At 43.6% G+C, this 21,092-nt stretch overlaps 1 protein-coding gene across 1 annotated transcript in view; it reads left to right on the plus strand.

Moving 5' to 3' along the window:
• The window catches only part of MIPEP (mitochondrial intermediate peptidase), a 117,568-nt gene that overhangs the window by 25,691 nt on the left and 70,785 nt on the right, over window positions 1–21,092 (plus strand). The window contains exons 11-12 of the mRNA XM_075592239.1: window positions 10,006–10,159; window positions 16,511–16,588. Coding sequence (XP_075448354.1) covers window positions 10,006–10,159; window positions 16,511–16,588 — 232 coding nt within the window. The remainder of the gene's footprint in view (window positions 1–10,005; window positions 10,160–16,510; window positions 16,589–21,092) is intronic.

Consider the following 21,092-nt stretch of genomic DNA (forward strand, 5'->3'; position numbering starts at 1 on the left):
CTCTTGATACCACTGGCGCAACACCTTCCCTGTTGAGTATTTTGGGAACCAGCGGGTTCCCGGAGCTTGTTAATGTGGTTCTGCTCTGGAGACCCATTGCTTTCCCACATATATTAAAAAAATGGGAATGTATAGCGTGGTATTGGAGAAATCCGAGCACTGTGACCCCTCTTCCCCCGCCCCCCTCCCAGTTTTTGCAAGATTTCTGTAGTTCAATGTGCCAGTAAAATTTAAAAAAATAAAAATGTCTGCCTCGGCCACAAATAAAGCCAGTATGTCATCTCTTGGACACTGGTGGAAGGCTCCCAGAGGACATATTGTAGCACCGGACAAGTATTCTTGTCCTTGAGTTACAATATTGGATATCTTGGAAGGCTGGGGGTCCTCTGAGCTTAGATTACTGTGGTTTGGCTCCAGGGGCCTTTCTCCTTTTCTGATATTTTTGTATAAGGATGCCAGTTGTGAAAATAATGGCCCTAAACACATTGACTGTAATAGAAAGCCGAACGAGGAATATGTAATGCAAAATGCGGCATCTACTCTGAATGGGATGTGGAACATTGGAGTAGCTAGCCATGTAACTTCTAGCTCGTGCTAGGTCATGTTTGACAAAATCTAGAGGTAGATTTCTGAGGTATGCGATACCAGTGACGGCATCTAAAAGATAAAGTAATTGAAGGGCCTCAGGTATGTAAACTATAATAAACTTTTCCAAAAATGTTTTTAGTTTCCATGTTTTCTTCTCGTACTATAACAAAAATGAAACCTGCATTTTTGCATTAATGATCAGTAAGTTGCATTCCAGTACAGTGAAATAGTAAACATGGATTCTAAAATACAAAGCAGAATTAAGTCGTCATGGAAACGTAAAAAACAGACTCAAAACATACTAGACCCCAAACACTGGCAAGATATTGTTACTGTCCAATCAGCCTTCTGTGTTGTCCATGTCAAAATAAAGTGGCGTCGTTTATTTCAAGTGAAATGTCAACTGGCACAAATATTATATGGATTTATTTATTAGTCACCTTTTTAGGGGCTGTAAATGGATTGATTTTATGATGGAATTTATTTTACTATTTTTCCACAAGCAAGAGGTATTTTTTTCTTCAAATGTTTATCGGTTTGATAATGCATTATAATTTACTGCCACATATTTTACTTAAATGTGTTTTGAAACGCAGCAAAAGTGTTTTTATTGTTTTTCCCCCCATTTTTTGTTGTTGCAAGATTCATAGTTGCACTACTATGCTAGAACTATCCCAAGAGAAGGGTTTTCAGTAGACAGACATTCCAAGCAATGCAGCATCTTTTCAGTTAGCTTTATTCTGGGATCTAACTCATGCACATCTTGGGCAGATATTCCAAACAAATTGTGATATTTAAATGCACAATTGTGAGGGAATTCAGTTCACACAAGGTGCATGTCTCCAGGAAAGTGTGGCCACGCTCCAGAATCAGCAGAAGAAAGGGGGGACGTCACACTGTAAATACAGACTCTGTCTTGGCATCTTGGTTTTGTTGTAGTAAATCACTTGAAGCATTTTGCTGTGAAAAATCAATTTTTCTGTAAAGGGATCAGGCAAATATCCCAAAACAGCAACGTTTCAAGTTCACGGGTACCTGATGAAAAAGTCCACGCGGGCCTGAAACGTTGCTGTTTTGGGATGTTTGCCTGATCCCTTACAGTAAGGGCAAAATTGATTTTTCACAGCAAAATGTGTCTGGATATATAAATGCACACAAGGAAATAGAAATCATAAATTGAACTCCTAGTCTTCGTAGTGATAACACTGAGGTGTGATGGTTGTTGTTGGGTGTCAACAGCCATTCACTTAGAGGTACAATCCCACAGTTTGCCAAAAAAACTATCATGCTTGGCTTTATTAACCTTTTTTACTGGCCTTCTGATATACCGGGCACAATACTGGCTTAACTGGGGCACTGGTGCCAGGTACATCATGCTATTTGTGCTTGTTTTCTTGGGGTAAATCCTTTAACCTCTCCACTCCGGCAGTGCACACGCTTGTAACGAACGGGGAGCCCCCTCCACTTACATTCCCGTCACTGGGGAGCGGTGACGTCCGTGTGATGGCTGCCGACGCGATCACACACTTGTGATCCCGGAAGTCCGGTGGCATTCTGGTGTTGTCGAACTTCCGAGAATGTAAAGGTTTAACTAACCTAACAACGCTAAAGGCCGCCGTTTGACCTCTTGTGTTTCTTTAGAAATGAATGATAAGTTGTATATTTCTTTGGGGCCTCTGGATGGGTGAGTGTTTGCAATCAAGTTGTTTCTTTACCCTTTGCTCACCATGTCCTTATCAGAGAGTCCATAAAGGTAAGGGGAGCAAGAAGAGAGAAGATGGTGGGTGTGCTTTTGTTTAAACACACCGTGACATCAGACTAAAGGGAATAGCCGGAGGAAACCAACCCACCCCCTAAGTCTTCGCTTACCATGTTTACACACCAACTTTTAAAAAAATGACTTAAAAAAAAGTAGGTGTTGAATTTTGATTAAAAAAAAAAAAAAAAGTAGCCAGATATAATCCCGATACCAATTTAAAGGGTTGACGTGCATTAATGGCACTAATACACTATGGGGCTGATGTATGAAAGTCTTCCGGCTGCAAAAGTGAGCCAAAACTGGTGAAAACAACTTCCCCAAATTGATCAAATTAAAAAAAAATCCCATTGAAAATAATGGGATTTGTGCCTTGATACATTTGGTGCTGTTTTTTCATCCACTTTTGCCTCTGTTTTGCAGCCGGGGGACTTTCATATATCGGCCCCTTTTGACCCTTTAAATTGCAGTTAATTGATGGTGGACAATGCACTTGAGTGAATAGACTTTTCTACTTACAGATTTCAAAGCGATTCTAGCAGTAACTGAACAGTAATTTGCTGACTGATTTGTGACTTGATGACAGCAGTGATTTGTTTTGATTGTATATGTTTGTTTGCTGCGTTTTCTGTACATCTCCTGAAAGAAGCTGCTTTTTGTTGCAGAAGTTCTGACAGCCTGAACTGCCTTATGTACAGTGATCAAAACATGTATTCCCAGCACAAAGCTGTCTATGCTAGCAGCGTGCCTGAACTATATAATACACCTATTAAAAGGATGGATATCTGTAGAGTCCTTCCTATTTAAGGATAAGTCATATGTATCCATACAGGAAGCCAAATACATATTCATCTAATCAACTTTATGTGTTAGGAGACCATTACGTTTTGTACCGCAGGATTTTTCCCCCCTAACTTTTTCAATGTACTCATCTGCCTGTCAGTTGTAATGTGTCCGGCTGATTGAGTTATGATTCTTGATGGACTGCAAACTACTTGTTGACTGGTGGGAGTGAAGGAGTTTACTTGCACAAACTAGGTGGCCGTTTCACATTCCAAGTGCAGTGCACCAACTATGACAAAATAGTGTTGGCAGTCTAGTTAATTTTATGTCCGTGGGCAAAGTTGATTTTGTGGCATGTGTCAATGGTGGTCAAAGGCAAGTATGGGACATTAGTAGGCCCCATATCATGTACTTTACATGAGCTGTGTCTGAAACAGTACTTAGTTTGAAAATGAAATGAGCAAGTGGGTAACTTATTGATGACAAGCAAAAGTAGTCAAGTAGATGCATAGCTGCTTTAACCCATTTAACTCTATTCGGGTTGCAAAGTCTCGAAGGCTTAATACAACAGGGGTTAAATACATCTATAGTTTCCTTTTCTATCCTGCCTATTCTATGCCACATTTTAGGGCGTTACCCAATGGCGAAGCCTTTTCTCCCATTAAATAAAACCAGCAGTCCATTGAGTGACTTCATGTGGTTACCTTTTAAGTTTGCTTGACCTTTTGTGATTGCAGAGTTGGCTGTTCACAATGGAAGGAGGGGCAAATATATAGATTTTCCTGGCAACAAATGAAAAGAAAAAGGCTTTGTGAAATATAAAAAGTAGCACAGATGTCAAACATCTTGTGGTTGAGATCTGCCAACCAGAAGCCTGGGCAACAAACAGACGAGTTGCAATTGTTATGACTGTCAGTGATGATATTTCTATAACTAGAACTGAACATTGGCCTTCAAATGCCAAGTTAATCAAACGCACATGGGACAGATTAAAGGAGTAGGACACAAAACATTGCGCTTATTAAAAAGTATTGCATTTGTGCATTGTATTTCAGTTTGTTGTAGTAACTTTAAATGAAAGACACTACTTTTGTCATTTCAAAGTGGTAACAGAAAATGGTTTAATCTGAGGTTTGGTCGGGCCGGATGTGTTTTTGAACTTTGCGGATATGTCGAATGCAAAATGAAGTCTATTCTTATTTATAGGAAATCACATTAAATTATATCTAATTATATGCAAGAGTTCAAGGGCCCTAATTGGAATGGTTAGCAGGAAGGATTTTATTTTTTTCCAAATCAAATGTAATTTGAAATCATTTTTTTTAAATGTATTAATATATTATTTGAATATAAATATATACATTTCTATGAGAGGAAAAAACTTGCACTGAATACAAAGTATGCCAAAATGTAAACTTAAGATAATGTGTTTTATGCATATATGGAGTTCTCATAAAATATAACTCTTGAGTATATACGTTTTTTAAAGTGTACAAAATCAGAATACTTTAGCTACTCCCTAATAATCTGTTCTTTGTCCCTAGTAAGCTAATGGCAGTGACAGATTTAATGTGTTAAAACAAAGTGAAGTATCCTTTTAAATAACGTACACATATTGTAAGTCTTTTCGAAGTGAAACTTCTTTAGCGGCACCTATCAGATGAGAAAAATTCCCTGGCAGTAAATGGGCTGCATGGTGACGGAAGTGACGTTACGGCTGGCAGAAGAGGCCATCAGCAACGTCTGCTTCCAACAGCAGCAGTAATCTGAAAGGAGGAAGGCAGCACGGGGAAGGAACACCTCTCACTCTCTCACTTTCTCACCGCCGGGGAGGGTGGTGGCTTGGCGCGCCTGCGCAGAAGGAACCAGCAGTAGGACACTGAGAATAACACAGTGACACTGACTGACACACTCACCCACTGACTGACACCCACTCACCCACTGACTGACACACACTCACCCACTGACTGACACACACTCGCACGCACTGACTGACGCGCACACTCGCACGCACTGACTGACGCGCACACACTCGCACGCACTGACTGACGCGCACACTCGCACGCACTGACTGACGCGCACACTCGCACGCACTGACTGACGCGCACACTCGCACGCACTGACTGACGCGCACACTCGCACGCACTGACTGACGCGCACACTCACACACACTGACTGACGCGCACACTCACACACACTGACTGACACACACACACACACACTGACTATAAATATAGAAGTGCAGATAGCTAAAACATGCGTTCTAAGTCAAACTTCATTGTGTTTTGATTTTTAATTAAACATCACCATCACAAATACAATTTCTGTGACAAAAGACAAAAGTTTGGGGTAATCTAATTTTGGGCTGGAATAACTGGTGCCATAGGTCAGTGGTGCTCAACTCCGGTCCACAAGACCTCACACACACACCCCTCCAAAACAGGTCAAGTTTTAAGGATATCCCAGCTTCAGCACAGGTGCCTCAATCAATGAGTGGCTCAGTCTTCAACTGTTTGAGCCACCTGTGCTAAAACAGATATATCGTGAAAACCTGACACGTTGGAGGTCTTGAGGACAGGAGTTGGGCCCCCTGCTATAGGTCATGTAGAATCTACCTTTCGGTTCTGAAAGGACTCTTTTTAAATGCCCGGTGCATTGTGTTTGAAGTTTAACCACTTTTTCCTGTTGATCAGTGTTGCCATGGCAGTTGAAAACAGGGCTAGAAAATTGCAAGCAACCAGCTAAGCCAGTTGAGGGAAATGTTGCACTAAATAGAAGAGCAGGTGCAGAGGTTCAGGGAAGTAACACTTTCCTGCTGTGCTCAAAAAGCTAGTGACTTTGGCTGTAGAAATATAGCTCTGCGAAATATCGTCACTAAATCAGTATATCTCTTGGAATGGTTAAGCGTTTTGTCAGATAATCTAAACAAAACAGTCAAAATAGGGGTTGAATCACTACGGCCAATAAGAGAAGATGTATTACTAAAATGGTATGGTTCTATCACAATGTACATAAGGATTTGAGCATACAGCTCAAGATCAACGGGAGCAGGAGAGGGTTATATACAATGGGGTCGTTGTCTGCAGTAGTGTGTGAGGAGAAGCTTTGTGTTTCAGGGCAGCTGAGCAGTGGGGACAATTCTAGGATGGAATCCTAAAGGATTAGTCGGGATTCCTGATAAATGTGGCACTCCACCCAAACCATTGAGTCCGGACAAACATTAGAGAGCATTGTGTTTTATTGCATTTGGCAGTTATGACACTGGTATAGTAGGCAAACATGGGCTTGGGCTTGGTCCCTGGTGGCCACGTCTGCGCGCCGCAGACAAGGCACAGCCCTCTGTCGCAGGGGTGCGCAAACGTTTCCCCGTGCGCACCCCTGCCTGCTCTCCTCTGTGGCTCACACCCCCCCCTCCCAGCTCGGCTCCGGCGTCAAATTAACCGCGGGGGTCGTGTGACGTCGCGTTGCCATGGTAATGCGACGTCACGTGACCCCGCGACGTCATTTGACTGGTTACCATGACGATGCATTGCTGGAAGGCAAGTGTGTTGTAGAGGTCTCGCCCGGTCTCCCGGAATTTAATTTAAATTATTCCTAAAATAAAAAAAAATCCTCATTTCTTTACCGTGGAAAAGTTATTAAAAAAAATATTTTTTAATACTTGTCATTTTTCTTTAACTTTTGAGAGATCGTCTTGCCTTTTTCCACAATGTTCTTACTCTAAAAAAATCTAATGCTCCGTTCAGGAGATATAAGCATTTAAAATAATAAGTGTCCAGTAGTTTAAAATGAACCTCTCCCCAGAGCCCAACGCAGTCTAAAGGTTTCCATAGTAACATCAGAACCTAGAGATGGGGGGGGGGGGGAAATCATGATTTTGAACACTAAAAAGGCAGAACAGGTTCTGGGGCCAAGATACTAACATTATAGGAGTTAAACAACTCATATAGGCTTCTGTGGGCATTGCTGATTTTACCTATTGGTCCTTAGATGACTTTTGTCCTAGGAGGGACTGCTTCCTTAAGTCAAGGGGGCACAAACTCAGGGGTGCGCCATTAGCGCGGCGCTTACAGAGGCCCCACGCTCTTCCCCACAACATTTTAAATATAATGCCGGGGGAGCGCACAAGGCCTCCTCTGTATGTCTCTTACCTTCTCTCCGGCAGCATCTGGCAACGCGACACCATGACAATGCAGAGTCAAATGGCAACGCGGCGTCACACAATGTCGTGGCGTCAAATTATGCTGCCGGTGAAAAGGTAAACGGGGGAAGAGCAGGTAGGGGGCCGCAAACAAAAACGTTTGCGCGCCCCGGCCTTAAGTGACATCAGTAATTACTGAAAAAGAAAGTAGTAACTTTGATTGCTTACAAAGATAGCAATCATCATACACTCAACCGTTTTCTATGTTAAAAAAAGATGTGGGTTACGTATACCTGTATTCTATGTTTCACTCCATCGGCTTTAAACCTTAAATCCCAGCTAGCTTGTCCGGCGCAGTTACCAGCACCTACTACAGAGATAAGAATCTCAGGAAGCCCGGGAGTCCCCGGAGCTGAAATTAATGGGGTTCAGCTCCGGGAACCCCCTGCTTCAATCCTGGGTTTAAAAAGAAAAAGAGCTTGGATTGTTCCTTTAAAAGGCACAGCCCCCTTCTTTCTTGTGAGTTGTGGTTCCACCTTTTGCCATTTTAATGAAGTATTCTTGGTTATGGTTGGACAAGCTGTGCGCAGTTTTTGCGCTGTAAAAAAAAAACAATGCAAAACTATAATCTCCATTTTTTTTTTTTGGAAGCAAAAAAATTATGGACAGGTTACATAGTACAGTGGTGCGCAAACTGGGGGGCACGACCCCCAGAGGGAGCACGAGACTGACTGCGGGGTTTACAGAGGCACTGCGCGCTTCCCGAAGGCACTTAAATTAAGTGCCGAAGGAGCTGCAGGGCCTCTGTAAACCTGACATACCTTGGCTCCAGCAGCTTCTTAGATGCGTCGCCATGGCAACGTGTCATGATGGAAAAAAAGACATGTCCATTGAGTTCACCTGATCGTAATTTATATTTAGTCGACTGAGATACTTATATCTGTATTTATAGTGATCCTGAGGAAGACGCACAAATCCCCAATTACACATTTGCCAATTGTCTCATTGAGGCAAATGTATCCTTTCTCTGCTATTTATCCTTCAACCAGTTTCCAATCAGGTTCAAATATTTTCACCCATCCAAATTTCCTTTATTTTGTAAATTAACCTGTTGTGTGTCACCATAACAACAAAAGCCTTATTCACAATTCTTTGTTTGCTTTGATCAAGTCCTCAATAAGCCAATTTCATACGATACCTCCATTTGAACTGTTAAAAATGTGCATCTCTTCCACAATGGGTGCACCCAAGGTTTGTATTAAATTTAAATGTTGAAACGCATACAAGATCTTTCAGATAACGTGTGTGTGTGTCCAATAGTGGAAATTTAGGGTAGACGAGTGAAAGATGCAGCCTCGTTTTCATTGAAACACTCGCTTAAAGGCGCTGAACTGCAGGCTGTGTGAAGGCAGCGTGCCTGTCACCCACTTTTGGGGCCTTAACACTTTCGCCCCACAATGCTGTGCGTTCCCCCCTTGCCCCCCCCCCTCTATTATGCCATTGGTTGTTACAGCTTTATACATCACGTTATATTCTGTGCCAGCGTTAACATTGAATCCGGTGGAGTATTTTGATATTCTCCTTTACCACAGTGGCCAATAGTCTTGGTTACATCTCTGTGAATCCATATCCGTTACCAGATATTATTTTCCACAAATCCTTATTCTCCTGTGTAATTAAATAGACGCTTATGTTTTAGCCTCTGCTTTTCCTCATTAGGATCCCTGTGCAATGTTTCAAACTTTACTGGGGTAGTTATTTGCCTTTTGAACCAGTACTTGTTTTAACTGATACCACTCTACATAAATTTTTTTTTTTAAAAAGTGGGTTTTCAAAAATTAAATATTTTTTTTCTTTGTTATTACAAATTATGGACATTTTATGCAAAAAAATAGAAATGATCCCACCAGCCTAATAACTACAAATGGCATTGTATTTAAAGTAAGTTAATGACACATTTTTAAGATTCAGCCCCTGTTTTGAGAGAGCTGCTTAAATAAAATGCCTTCTCATTTCCTTTATCAACAATACAAACTATTAATAGATGGTGACAGATGCATGGTCTTCTTTCTGCCCCTCATGCTTTTCTCACCATGGGACTCCCTCCCCATTAATTAGGTTGCTAGACATCCACCCCAACCTTCAAGGCTCAATTGGAGAGCCACCTCTCATCGGAAGCGTTTCAGTAACCAGAAAAATACCAAGAACTACCAGAAAGTAGAAGGAATGGTCATTCAGCCCACAACATTTATATTCCTATATTTATTTTGCTATATTCACAAAATAACTAGAGATACAAATTGTAGAATTGCGCTCCTGTAAAAAAACAAAATTTGAGGCCAACCAGTACCTTTCTCAAGCTTGTAATGGTTTTTTAAAACATTAAAATGTAAAACAATTTTTTTTATTTGTGAGTGTAGTTTGTGAAATGGATGTTTAAATTGACTAGCAAGTAGTTCAAGATGAACAATCAAACAGATAATGTTCTCATATGGAAAATGTTGAGACATTGCTTATAAGACACAGGATTTGTGGAGTCCACATGTGTAAATATCAAGCTTGTTTGTTTTTTTTTGTATGAAGACTCAGTTGACAAGACCTCTTGTCATTAAGCAAGTGGAATACAATAAATACCCATATTGCTTTGGCAACCGAGGCGGATAATTTATTTATATTTAGACATGTTTGTAATGACATGTTTCGCCGTTTGTAATCTTTGAAATTTTCCGTCTCCTAGGTATAACATCGAGCCCAGTTTGTACTCTCCATTTTTTTCCCTTGGTGCCTGCATGGAGGGATTGAATGCCATTTTTAATCAACTTCTGGGAGTGTCTCTCTATTCTGAAGAACCAGAGAAAGGAGAGGTTTGGTCTGAAGATATTAGAAAGTTGGTGAGTGTTTACGTTTTTCACCTCTAAATTCCAGTAGTAATACTTAGGCCTACAGGCGAATGTCCAAGGCACATCTTTTACACAATTTTCCATTGTCCACAATCCACACTAATATGGCCGCGCGTATAGTGCCCGCGACGACGGCGCTGCCGCCCAAAAACAAATACTTTGCCGCCGCCGCGTGCGCTTATAGTAAGCGTGACGGCGGCAATGCGATGGAGCGACATCGCGGGCTTTGGAAGCCGGGAATATTTGATTTTTCAAGGGCTGTCGCCTCGTGGGAGCCCCTGAACAAATCAAGTGCCCTCCAGCCCGCGCCGCAAAGCGAAATATAACTTTCGCTAGCAGCGACGGGTGACGTCACCCGTCCAGTTGCCGGTCGCGGGCACTATACGCGCGGCCTAAGAAATGTATCAACACCTATTTGTTAACATTTCAAAAAGCAGTGCTACTAATGAATTAGAAAATAGCCACGTAACCCTATTACAGTAGGGGAAAACCCGCAGCACAGTTTGTATTATCCAGGGGTAGATGTTAAACATGAGAATGGGTCCAGAGCATGCAGGATGTAGAAGTGTGTCAATTTAACCTGGTCAGAGTCGGACACTCGGGTCTTCAACGGGATAAAATAGTCAGTGGTCCCATCACCAAACTTAATAAGTAGCAGGTTATGACGCGCTACAGTTATTTTTATAGTAGCTCTGTTATATAATAATATATGTAGTTTTATTCCATTTTATCTGAGGTTAAATTGATGGCAGCCCTAGTTTAAAGTAAGTTAGAGTTAAATAACAAAAAGGGGGCTGCTCAAGCTCAGTAATATATAGCCTAACTATACTTTGTGATATTGCTCTATGTAAGCTAAATAAAGTGTATAACTGGGAAGAGGAATTAGGAGGTCACCTGAGCACCTTCACCACACCATCACGTGGGTTCTGGGAGATTTTAGCAGATTCTGGCTTCCTATGGCTAAAACCGGTAGGTAAGCAGCGCTTCCTCTCTGTAGAGGTCTCTATTTCTGTAGCAACCCCCAAGGGAAGCCAAAAGCCATGTGATTGTAGATGAACCAAGCAGCATTTACTTTGTGCAGATTCTGCTATAGCACCCCACGGAGACGCCTCCTACATGCCACGCCGTACAAGTTTGAAACCTTATGTGGAAAGTCAAATAGAGAGAGATGACCACTGGGCAAATGTAATAGTAATACATGATCTACAGCAGGGGTGCACAAATCTTTTAAGTTGCCCTCCGCCCTGCTCTCCGGCATCTCCTCTTCTGCAATGTTAATTTGTCATGACAATACTCAGACATTTGACGCCCACATCGTTGATCTGAGAAGGTAAGGGGCAATTACAGAGGCCCTGCACTCTCCTGCGACAATCAATTTAAATGGTGTGGGGAAGAGCGTGGGGCTAGGTTCGCCGCCCCCCCATAGAACATTTTGTTCCCACCCCTGATCCACAGCATAATACTGATCAGAAAAGACTAAGGGACCTTAATATCTACAGCTCAAATGATAGAATGAAGAGGGGGGTGATGAGTATGATCAATTTTCAAATACAAAAAGGATTTCAGCAACGTACAGGAGGGAAGCATGTTTTTAGAGAGAGAGAAGTGCTAGAACAAGAGGTCATACTGTGAAGCAGGAGGGTGGCCGGCTACGGGCAAATGTGAGGAAGTACTTCAGAGAGAGGCTGGTGGGTTTGTGGGATTGCCTCCCAACAGAGGTGGTAGTATTGGCTAATACAAGGAATTTAAACATGCATGGGATAGATATAAAGCCATCCTAAATACAAGAGAGAGCCACAGGTCAGATCAGGTCTGAGGTTTACAGCAGACTTGGTAGCTCAAGTGGTTCTTACCTGCCTGCAAATACTGTACTGTGTTTCTATTGTTAAATAGCACAGGCACACATTACAGTTGTTAAAATAAAGAAGTGAACTGGATGGTGAAAACCCTTTTAATATTACCAACACGGGCAGAATATACCAGTCAAAAATGTTCCTCTTGAGGCACTGTGGAAAGTTCCCTTGAAAGATTGTCTTGTTTCTGCCAAATGCGCTCCATGCTATCTTCACCCTCCTGTTCATTTTCATTCAAACGGCCCCCACTCATTGTTACTTTCTAGCCAAGGTAGACATCGTTTTGACGATTTCTAGTTCTATTCTATTTTTTTTTTTTTTAATTCAATCTTTGCATTGTTGATACATTTGATGAACATCACTTTGGTGTTGCTCAGTCATACCAAGGCCCAAATACTTCAGCAAGTTCTCTGATTTGTTGCTGGGGGTTACGTGCGGCAAAATTAGCAAAGTCCTATACAAAATTGTACGTGACTCAAGTATTCACTGTTGAATTTTTTTATTTTTTCCCAATGCAATCAATGTCTTGAACAATTCTTCAAATGTTACTGTGAAAAACGTTTTGCGACATGGTGTCTGGACACTCCCTGGCGGACGGTTATCTTGCTTGTATCTTCAGCATGTAAAGCATTTTGCAAGGACTTTCTCTACTCCTTTCCCAGCTTCTTTCAAGATTTCAGTTGCAATTCCATCTTCCCCGGGAGCCTTTTTCTTCTTCATGGATTTTATTGCTTTTGCCACATCTTCTGGAAGGACGCATGGTCCATCATTGGTGGTTTCTTCTCGCTCATCCTCTGCTGGATTATGTCCTGTGTTCTAGTGCATTTGATGTACATGAATATAGGATCAGATTTTGCTTCCTCAGAGACAGATCGGCAGTTTGGAGCTAGAACGTTTATAAATTGTAATACACGAGTTGTGGTCTATCTGCTGACCTGTTGCAGTGGTAAGCACTATGTAGGACACACTTCAAGAGCTCTGAAAATAAGAATCATGGAGCATGTGCGTCTTATTGCTAGGGGGGACTTCACGCACCCAGTCTAACCATTTTTCATGCTGTAATCAAGGAGGTCTGGAAGCTTTTTCATTTTCAGGAATTGAGCATGTGCAACCATCCATTAGGGATTAATGGCCTAGATCTCCATGAGCTTTTCTGGATATTTACCATGAAGACACGGGTCCCTCTCGGCCATAACTCCGATTGGGACCTTGGTCCGTTTGGCGAGGATTAGGACATGTTCCTGATGTTCATATATTTGGTTTATTTCATATGTTGTCCCCTTATGGATATGAATGGGGACTAAGACTGTGTCCACACTGCCGCTGACTGCGCTCGGCGTTGTCAGGACAATCAATTTAAGTCTGTCCGGCCACGCTCACGTGGCCCAATTCCTTTTTGAAATTGGCCATATAACTCAACTGATAAAAATACATAATTAAAAATGAATATATTTTTGAGTTACTCAATTTTTTCATTAGGAATGGAACTTTCTTCTATGGAGATTAGTAGATTCGGAATAGTGTATTTTCAAGGTACATTTATATACTCGCACATATGTTCTTTACCTCATGGGAATAATGAACTGGTTTTATACACATTAAATATAACACAAAATATAATAGACTAAATGATTGAATATACATTTTTTTTTTATAACTAGTTCTTCTATAATAGCCAACTTTATTTTCTCTTGTTAAAAGAACGTGTGTGATCTTTTTTACTTTATAAAGATAATTTTTCTTTATAAGATATTTTTAAAGAAAGCATTATTCTGCAGTCTCTGTTTAGGTCTAGGCGTTTTATTATACATATGTGCAATTATTTTAGTCATATTTACCATAGATGACACAACTTGTTTGTGCTATTGTTGGTTTGTCTTTTTTACTATGTAGAGTCTACTTAGTAGACTGTCAATTTGTGTGGGGTTTTTTTTTGTACACTTTATGTATAAAGTAATTTTTTTCAAAGCTAGATCCCTTTTGCGCGCACGTCAACGCGCGTGGAGCGGCGTGTGCCCTCTTGCGCTCCAAGCCGTCCTGTGGGCGTTCTGTCTGGTGCCTCTCTGAGCGTGCACTGAGTAGCTACTGTGCGGGCGCTCGCTTGTGCATTGGATAGGAGGGTCAATGGGCGGAGGCGGTTTGCGGGGATCGCATGCGCCTCGCAATGACTCTGCGGGTGGTGTCGGGTGCGACACGGGGCGGATCACAGGGATGTGATGTAATTGGTTTATTGATAACATTAACCTATAAATATACTTCTGACTTAGTGATATGACAAAGCGCTGAGGCGTGAAACGCATTGGTAGAGCGATACCATCGCTATTCTTTTATCTTTAATGACCATTAAATAATTCCATTTTTAAGGATTACGCATTCTTCCTAAAAAAAAAAAATTAAACCGTGGTTGTCTAGGAGTAGTGCTCTGTTATCCCTTCCTCTCTAACACTGCATTTGATGTAGACCTTCTCAATTCTCTTTATAAGTGCACAGTCTTTTATTGTTGATCCATCGTCGTGATTGGGAAAAAGCAAATCATTGCACTCAAACAAAAGTCGCTGCTTTAAACCTTTATCTTCAATAGTCTTCACCATATCAGTACAAGTTCCTTATTGTCAGGGTTGCCTAGACCTCCTGCCTAGCCATAGCTTCCTTGTCCACTGGGTGTGCTGCTGCCTTCTGTTGGCTCTGGGTTCCTCTGTCTGTCTTCTTGTTGCTCCTGTCTCTGTCCTTATAGCTTGCTTCCTGTCTGTTGGTTTTGCCTTTGCTTGAAGTCAGATTCCTGATGCACATGCTTCTGATATCCTGATCTGTTTTCTGTACCTGTACCATAGAAATCTGTTCACAGTAAAAGCCCTTGCTGGTAATCTGGCTTGTCCCTGTTTGTTCCTGTTCTCAGTCCCTGCCTCCAGACCTGTCCTTGCTCCCCTGTCCTGTTCCAGTCTCCTCGTTGCTGACCTCTGCTTGTTACCTGACTTCGCTAACTGCCGCCTGCCTCGGACCTATGCTTGTTACCTGACGTCGCTACGTGCCGCCTGCCTCGGACCTCTGCTTGTTTCCTGACTGCGCTGTCTGCCGCCTGCCTTGGACCCCTGCTTGTGACCCCTACTACGCTCGTGCTGTTCCGGCCACCGAGATCCTACCCGCCACAGGAGTCTCCCGTGACACTTATGCTTTCAGTTATGTTTTGTGGATTGTCTTACACAGCTCTGGTCTCTTCAGTAATTGCTTTGGCTAATCAGATAATTTCTTATCCTGGTTTTTGTTAGCGATTTCTCCACTTTTTTTCCCCCCCTTTCTGCGCTTACAACTTCAATCTTTATAAGTACTTTAATTGAGCGTTGAAGATTGATAGTTGAAATTCTCTGCTGTTATTTTTGAGGTTTTTGATTTGATTTGTTTTTGTCTTTTTAATCAGTTTTCTTCTTCCCATCTTCGCATTCAGATGTAATTTGCAGCGAACAAATAGGGGAATCACTCTGTGTCAAACTGGTTAAGGACTGTGCAGTCTTCAACGACCAATCACGTGTTTCTTGTTTTTTAGTATATAGTCCATTTCATTCTTGATTCCTTTTGGGTTCTCTCCATGTTCTATTTGGATTCTTCTTGAATGAATTCCTGATGTAGATGTTTTCACATTCTGCAAATGTTACTAATCTGTTGCCACGTTAATTCCTGTTACTGTAACCATACTTACCAACTGTTGCTTCATCTTTCTACTGAGTACCGATCTTTGCATTGAAATCTGCCATAATGATCTTGAGGTGACAATTTCCTTAGTTGATAGGTTGGTTGATTTCATGGTAGAAGTCCTCCACTTGATTGTCTGATAATCTTTCATACTCCACTATGTTGTGTATCCATCTCTTGCTAATGGTGAAGCCTACTCCACTGATTCTTCGGTTTTCTATACCTCTGTAATAGAATAGGTGTCTGCTTTTGAGCTCAATGATGCCATCATCTTTTCTTTTTACTTTGCCAAGGCTAATAATATTCCATTTAATCTTTTTCCGTTCATGTTCTAATTCTTGCATGCAGTGCTGCTTCATTGGAGAGTCCAGCAGTTATAGGGTAGCCAGGTTTAGGTTTAAATGACCGCTTTCGTTTAACCTCCGGGGATTCTTAGCGCACTCTGCCTTCCTGAATGCTGTCAAGCCTAGGGACAATCCACCCTCCGGCGAATGAGGGCCATTGCTTTTCGGTATGCCCATATTTGGGGGTTGAGGCTTTACTTGCCTTGCGAGCCACTGATGGATGAAGGCCTCCCTGATGATCTTCCAGGTAATGTGTGTGCCTGCTATAATCTTTTAACGTGTTTTTTTTGTTTTGTTTTTGCACTTTAATCTTCCTATTTTGATGGCAGAACTTTTGCATAGTGAACTTAAATAAAATATAGCTACATTTTTAGCTTAACCTATTTGCTAAGCAGGACATTGCTTCATGATCTGTCAACCAAACGAGTATTAATAAGTTTTTTTCTTTTCTTTACAAGGCTGTGGTGCATGAAAACGAAGGATTGCTCGGATACATTTATTGTGACTTCTTTCACAGAGCCGACAAGCCTCCCCAGGTAAAAACTTCCCAGGAGTTCTATTATTTTACAAGTAAAGATATTTACATGAATAAATCTTAAAACAATGATTTTTTGCAACATGAGTTAGGAAACACAGAGCTTAAAGGACAGACTCTTATGTATATACAAGGATGAAGACTCGCACAGTGGGCAGATCTGTTTTCATACATTTGCTAAGGGCACAATGAGTGTTACGTAAGAATTCTCACCACCATACACATGAAACTCAAGCAGTAGGAACAAGCCTCTAACACCAAGATAACAATGCTTCCCAATTGCAAGCAGTGTCTGATCTGGGGGTATCGGCCCCTGTCCAATAGATAGTGAGCGTCTAGTTTTGGAGAAGATTTTAAGTCCCATTCTCTGCACATCTTCACAGTTTATCGGATAGGGGCCATCATCTCAGAATCTGACTACTTTCCAAGCTTTGTCTTGTATTATACAAGAAACTGTGATTTAAAAAATGACATGTAATACAAACAGGTAAGTTCATCAACCTGGAAATTAGGCTTTTTATTGCAGTCTCTGTAACCTCTCTGCTGTCATTTTCTCTCTCAAAGTTTAAAAAAAAAAAAAAAAAATGCATTCAAGCAGGGGTGTGCAAACTTTTTTTTTTCTGTGCCCCCCTGCCTGCTCTTACGCTTTCTGATTTCGCCTCCCCCCACCCAGCCCCCTGTAATTTTTCTCCGGCGTCATTTGACGTCACGGCGACATTCGACTCCACGTTGCCATGGCGACACGTCGCCTGCAACCAGTGGAGACGAGGTAAGGGATATACTGAGGCTTCGCGCGCTCCCCCGGCATTTAATTAAAATGTTGTGGGGAAGTGCACGGGACCTCTGTTTGCCAACCCCTGCATTGAGAGAGGGAGAAAGGAAGATGTATTTTTATATTTAATTTTTTTTTTATCACGAATTGGAACAGCTTTATTTTCAGCTATGGGGATCTCCCTGTTCCTGAGATACTTACCGGCATTACTTCCTAGTTTCTTCATGTGATTTAAATGGCCATCGAATAGGGAGCCACAATTGATGACGTTGCAGCTTTCCCTCGTGGGACAGATGAGGTTTGACCTTTTTTCTTTCCCCCGGAGGGACGGAGACACCGGTTAACTTTACTGGTAATTATCTCGAGATTCAGTGGTTCACTGTAGCTGAAAATAACACCTTGAATAGGGGTGTCAAACATACGGCCCGCCGAACGCTTTAGTCACGACCACCGCCGGCCCAAAAGTCTGCTTTTGGTAGGTACTAGCGGTGCAGCTGCACGGGGCTCCAAGCTTTGGGGAGCCTGCCCAGGGCAGGTAGTACCTGTCTGCCTCTTCTGCTTTCTGTCCTCCCACTCTGCTCCCGTACTTGCCTCTGCAGCAGGAACAATTGCAAGGCTTTCCGGGCCAATGGTAGTGTCCAGGTAAGCCTCCGTGTGGGATGATGTGGCTGCGACCACGTGTCATCTGGATTTCGGCCATAGAAGGTTTGCAAACTCTCAAACACACACTGCAGCTCCTCTCCTCACACACCCGATTCCCGCCTCGCTCTGCAGCTCCTCTCCTCACACCCGATTCCTTGCCTCACCTCGCTCTGCAGCTCCTCTCCTCACACACCCGATTCCCACCTCGCCTCACTCTGCAGGTCCTCTCCTCACACACCCGATTCCTAGCTCATGCTATATAGTGAGAGAGGAGGAGGAGGGGGGGAGAGAGAAACAGTGAAGGGGGAGATGGATTTGAATGGGAGAAGCTGGTAACGAAAGGAACATGCGGGGAAGAAGCTGAAGAGGAGAACATAGCATACAATAGTACTGTTATGTATTACTTGAGTATCTTTATGATTTATGATACATAAGGCTCGAATTAAGTACAATAAATCTGCCTTGAGAGATTCTGGCAGTGAACAGTCGAAATGTCGGTATATGGTCCAATAAAGTGGCATGTTGGTGAGTCGGTTGAACTTCCTTTGGTTCTCTACAAGTACAATGATATCTGACCAGGCCGTCATATGAAGTGAGCTTGACATCCCTTTAATATACAATTTTAACAGTACTGATGTAAAGGATTCTGATACTGCTTTTAACATATACATTCGCATAAACTATTACAGCTGGTTCAAAACCAAACATTTTATGTATCTTATATTGTTCCAAAAGAGACTGGGAGTTGAGCTGGTGTCCATACTCACACACATCTGCGTAATTTTAGATTTCGTTTGAAGAAAAAATAGCTGTGTGTTTTTTTTTTTGAAGTGAAACTTCTTTAGTGGCACCTCATTCCTAATGGGACAAAAATGGATTGTGGGGATAGAAAATGAAACGGATGTGACGTCAAAGTGCTGGCAGTTGAGGCCAGGCTATGTTCTGACAAATCATATGCTCCTAACCATCTTTGCTCCCCCCCAAACGGTCCCCCCCACCTGCTCAACATTTACTCGCCGCCGCAGCTCCTAACAAGCTCTGCTCCCCCCACCCGCTGACATGCGGCGGCGCTAGCCCTCAAAATTTAATTGCCGCCACTGCCTGCTGACCTCCCTCGGCCGAGGCATGGAACGGGGGGGGGGGGGGGGTAGAGTGAGCTGCGTTCCCCACAGCACCATCAGAAGGGGATCGCTGCAGCGCTCCCCTCGAAGCCAGCTCCCGCTGACGATGACGCGCTGCCCCCCTTCCCCTGCCGACACTGCCTCTGCCCACGCAGCACTTCCGGAGGGGGGGGGGGGCCTTTATTAAGGTATCTGCCCGGTGCGGCCGCGTCTCGCCGGGGGGTGGGGGAGTAGGAGAGTCTCAGGCAGAGCCGCCGCGGGTCCGCAGCTCTGCGTGTCTGTGAGGGGGGGGGGGGTGTGAGGGGAGGAGGAGAATCTCAGGCAGAGCCGCCGCGGGTCCGCAGCTCTGCCTGTCTGTGAGGGGGGGGGGGTGTGAGGGGAGGAGGAGAATCTCAGGCAGAGCCGCCGCGGGTCCGCAGCTCTGCCTGTCTGTGAGGGGGGGGGGGGGTGTGAGGGGAGGAGGAGAGTCTCAGGCAGTGCCGCCGCGGGTCCGCAGCTCTGCCTGTCTGTGAGGGGGGGGGGGTGTGAGGGGAGGAGGAGAGTCTCAGGCAGAGCCGCCGCGGGTCCGCAGCTCTGCCTGTCTGTGAGGGGGGGGGGTGTGAGGGGAGGAGGAGAGTCTCAGGCAGAGCCGCCGCGGGTCTGCAGCTCTGCCTGTCTGTGAGGGGGGGGGTGTGAGGGGAGGAGGAGAGTCTCAGGCAGAGCCGCCGCGGGTCCGCAGCTCTGCCTGTCTGTGAGGGGGGGGGGGGGGGTGTGAGGGGAGGAGGAGAGTCTCAGGCAGAGCCGCCGCGGGTCCGCAGCTCTGCGTGTCTTTGAGGGGGGGGGGTGGGAAGTCAGGAGAGAGGGGGCAGGACACAGAAAGAGAGACACACATACACTGACAGACACACACACATACATATACACACACACACATACATATACACACACACACTGACTGACACACATACACACACACTGACACACATACACACACACTGACTGACACACATACACACACACTGACTGACACACATACACACACACTGACACACATACACATACACTGACAGACACACACACATACATATACACACACACACATACACACACACACACACTGACTGACACACATGCACACACACTGACACACATACACACTGAATGACACACATACACACACACACACACTGACTGACACACACACATACACACACTGACTGACACACACACACACACACACACACGCACACTGACACACATATGCACGCACACTGACTGACACACATACACTCACTGACTGACACACATACACTCACTGACTGACACACATACACTCACTGACCGACACAGAGAGAGAGACATACACTGACACACACACACATTGACTGACACACACACACACACACACTGACTGACACACACACACACTGACACACATACACACACTGACCGACACAGAGAGACATTCACACAACACAGAGAGAGACATACTGAGTGACACACACACTCACACACTGACTGACACACACACACATTGACTGACACACTGACTGACACACATGCACACACTGACTGACACACATGCACACACTGACTGACACACATGCACACACTGACACACATGAACACACTGACTGACACACATGAACACACTGACTGACACACATGAACACACTGACGCACATGAACACACTGACTGACGCACATGAACACACTGACTGACGCACATGAACACACTGACTGACGCACATGAACACACTGACTGACGCACATGAACACACTGACTGACGCACATGAACACACTGACTGACGCACATGAACACACTGACTGACGCACATGAACACACTGACTGACGCACATGAACACACTGACTGACGCACATGAACACACTGACTGACGCACATGAACACACTGACTGACACACATGAACACACTGACTGACACACATACACACAGACTGACACACATACATAATTCTGACTGACACACA

This window comes from Ascaphus truei, chromosome 3, assembly GCF_040206685.1.
Source record: "Ascaphus truei isolate aAscTru1 chromosome 3, aAscTru1.hap1, whole genome shotgun sequence".
Classification (NCBI taxonomy): domain Eukaryota; kingdom Metazoa; phylum Chordata; class Amphibia; order Anura; family Ascaphidae; genus Ascaphus; species Ascaphus truei.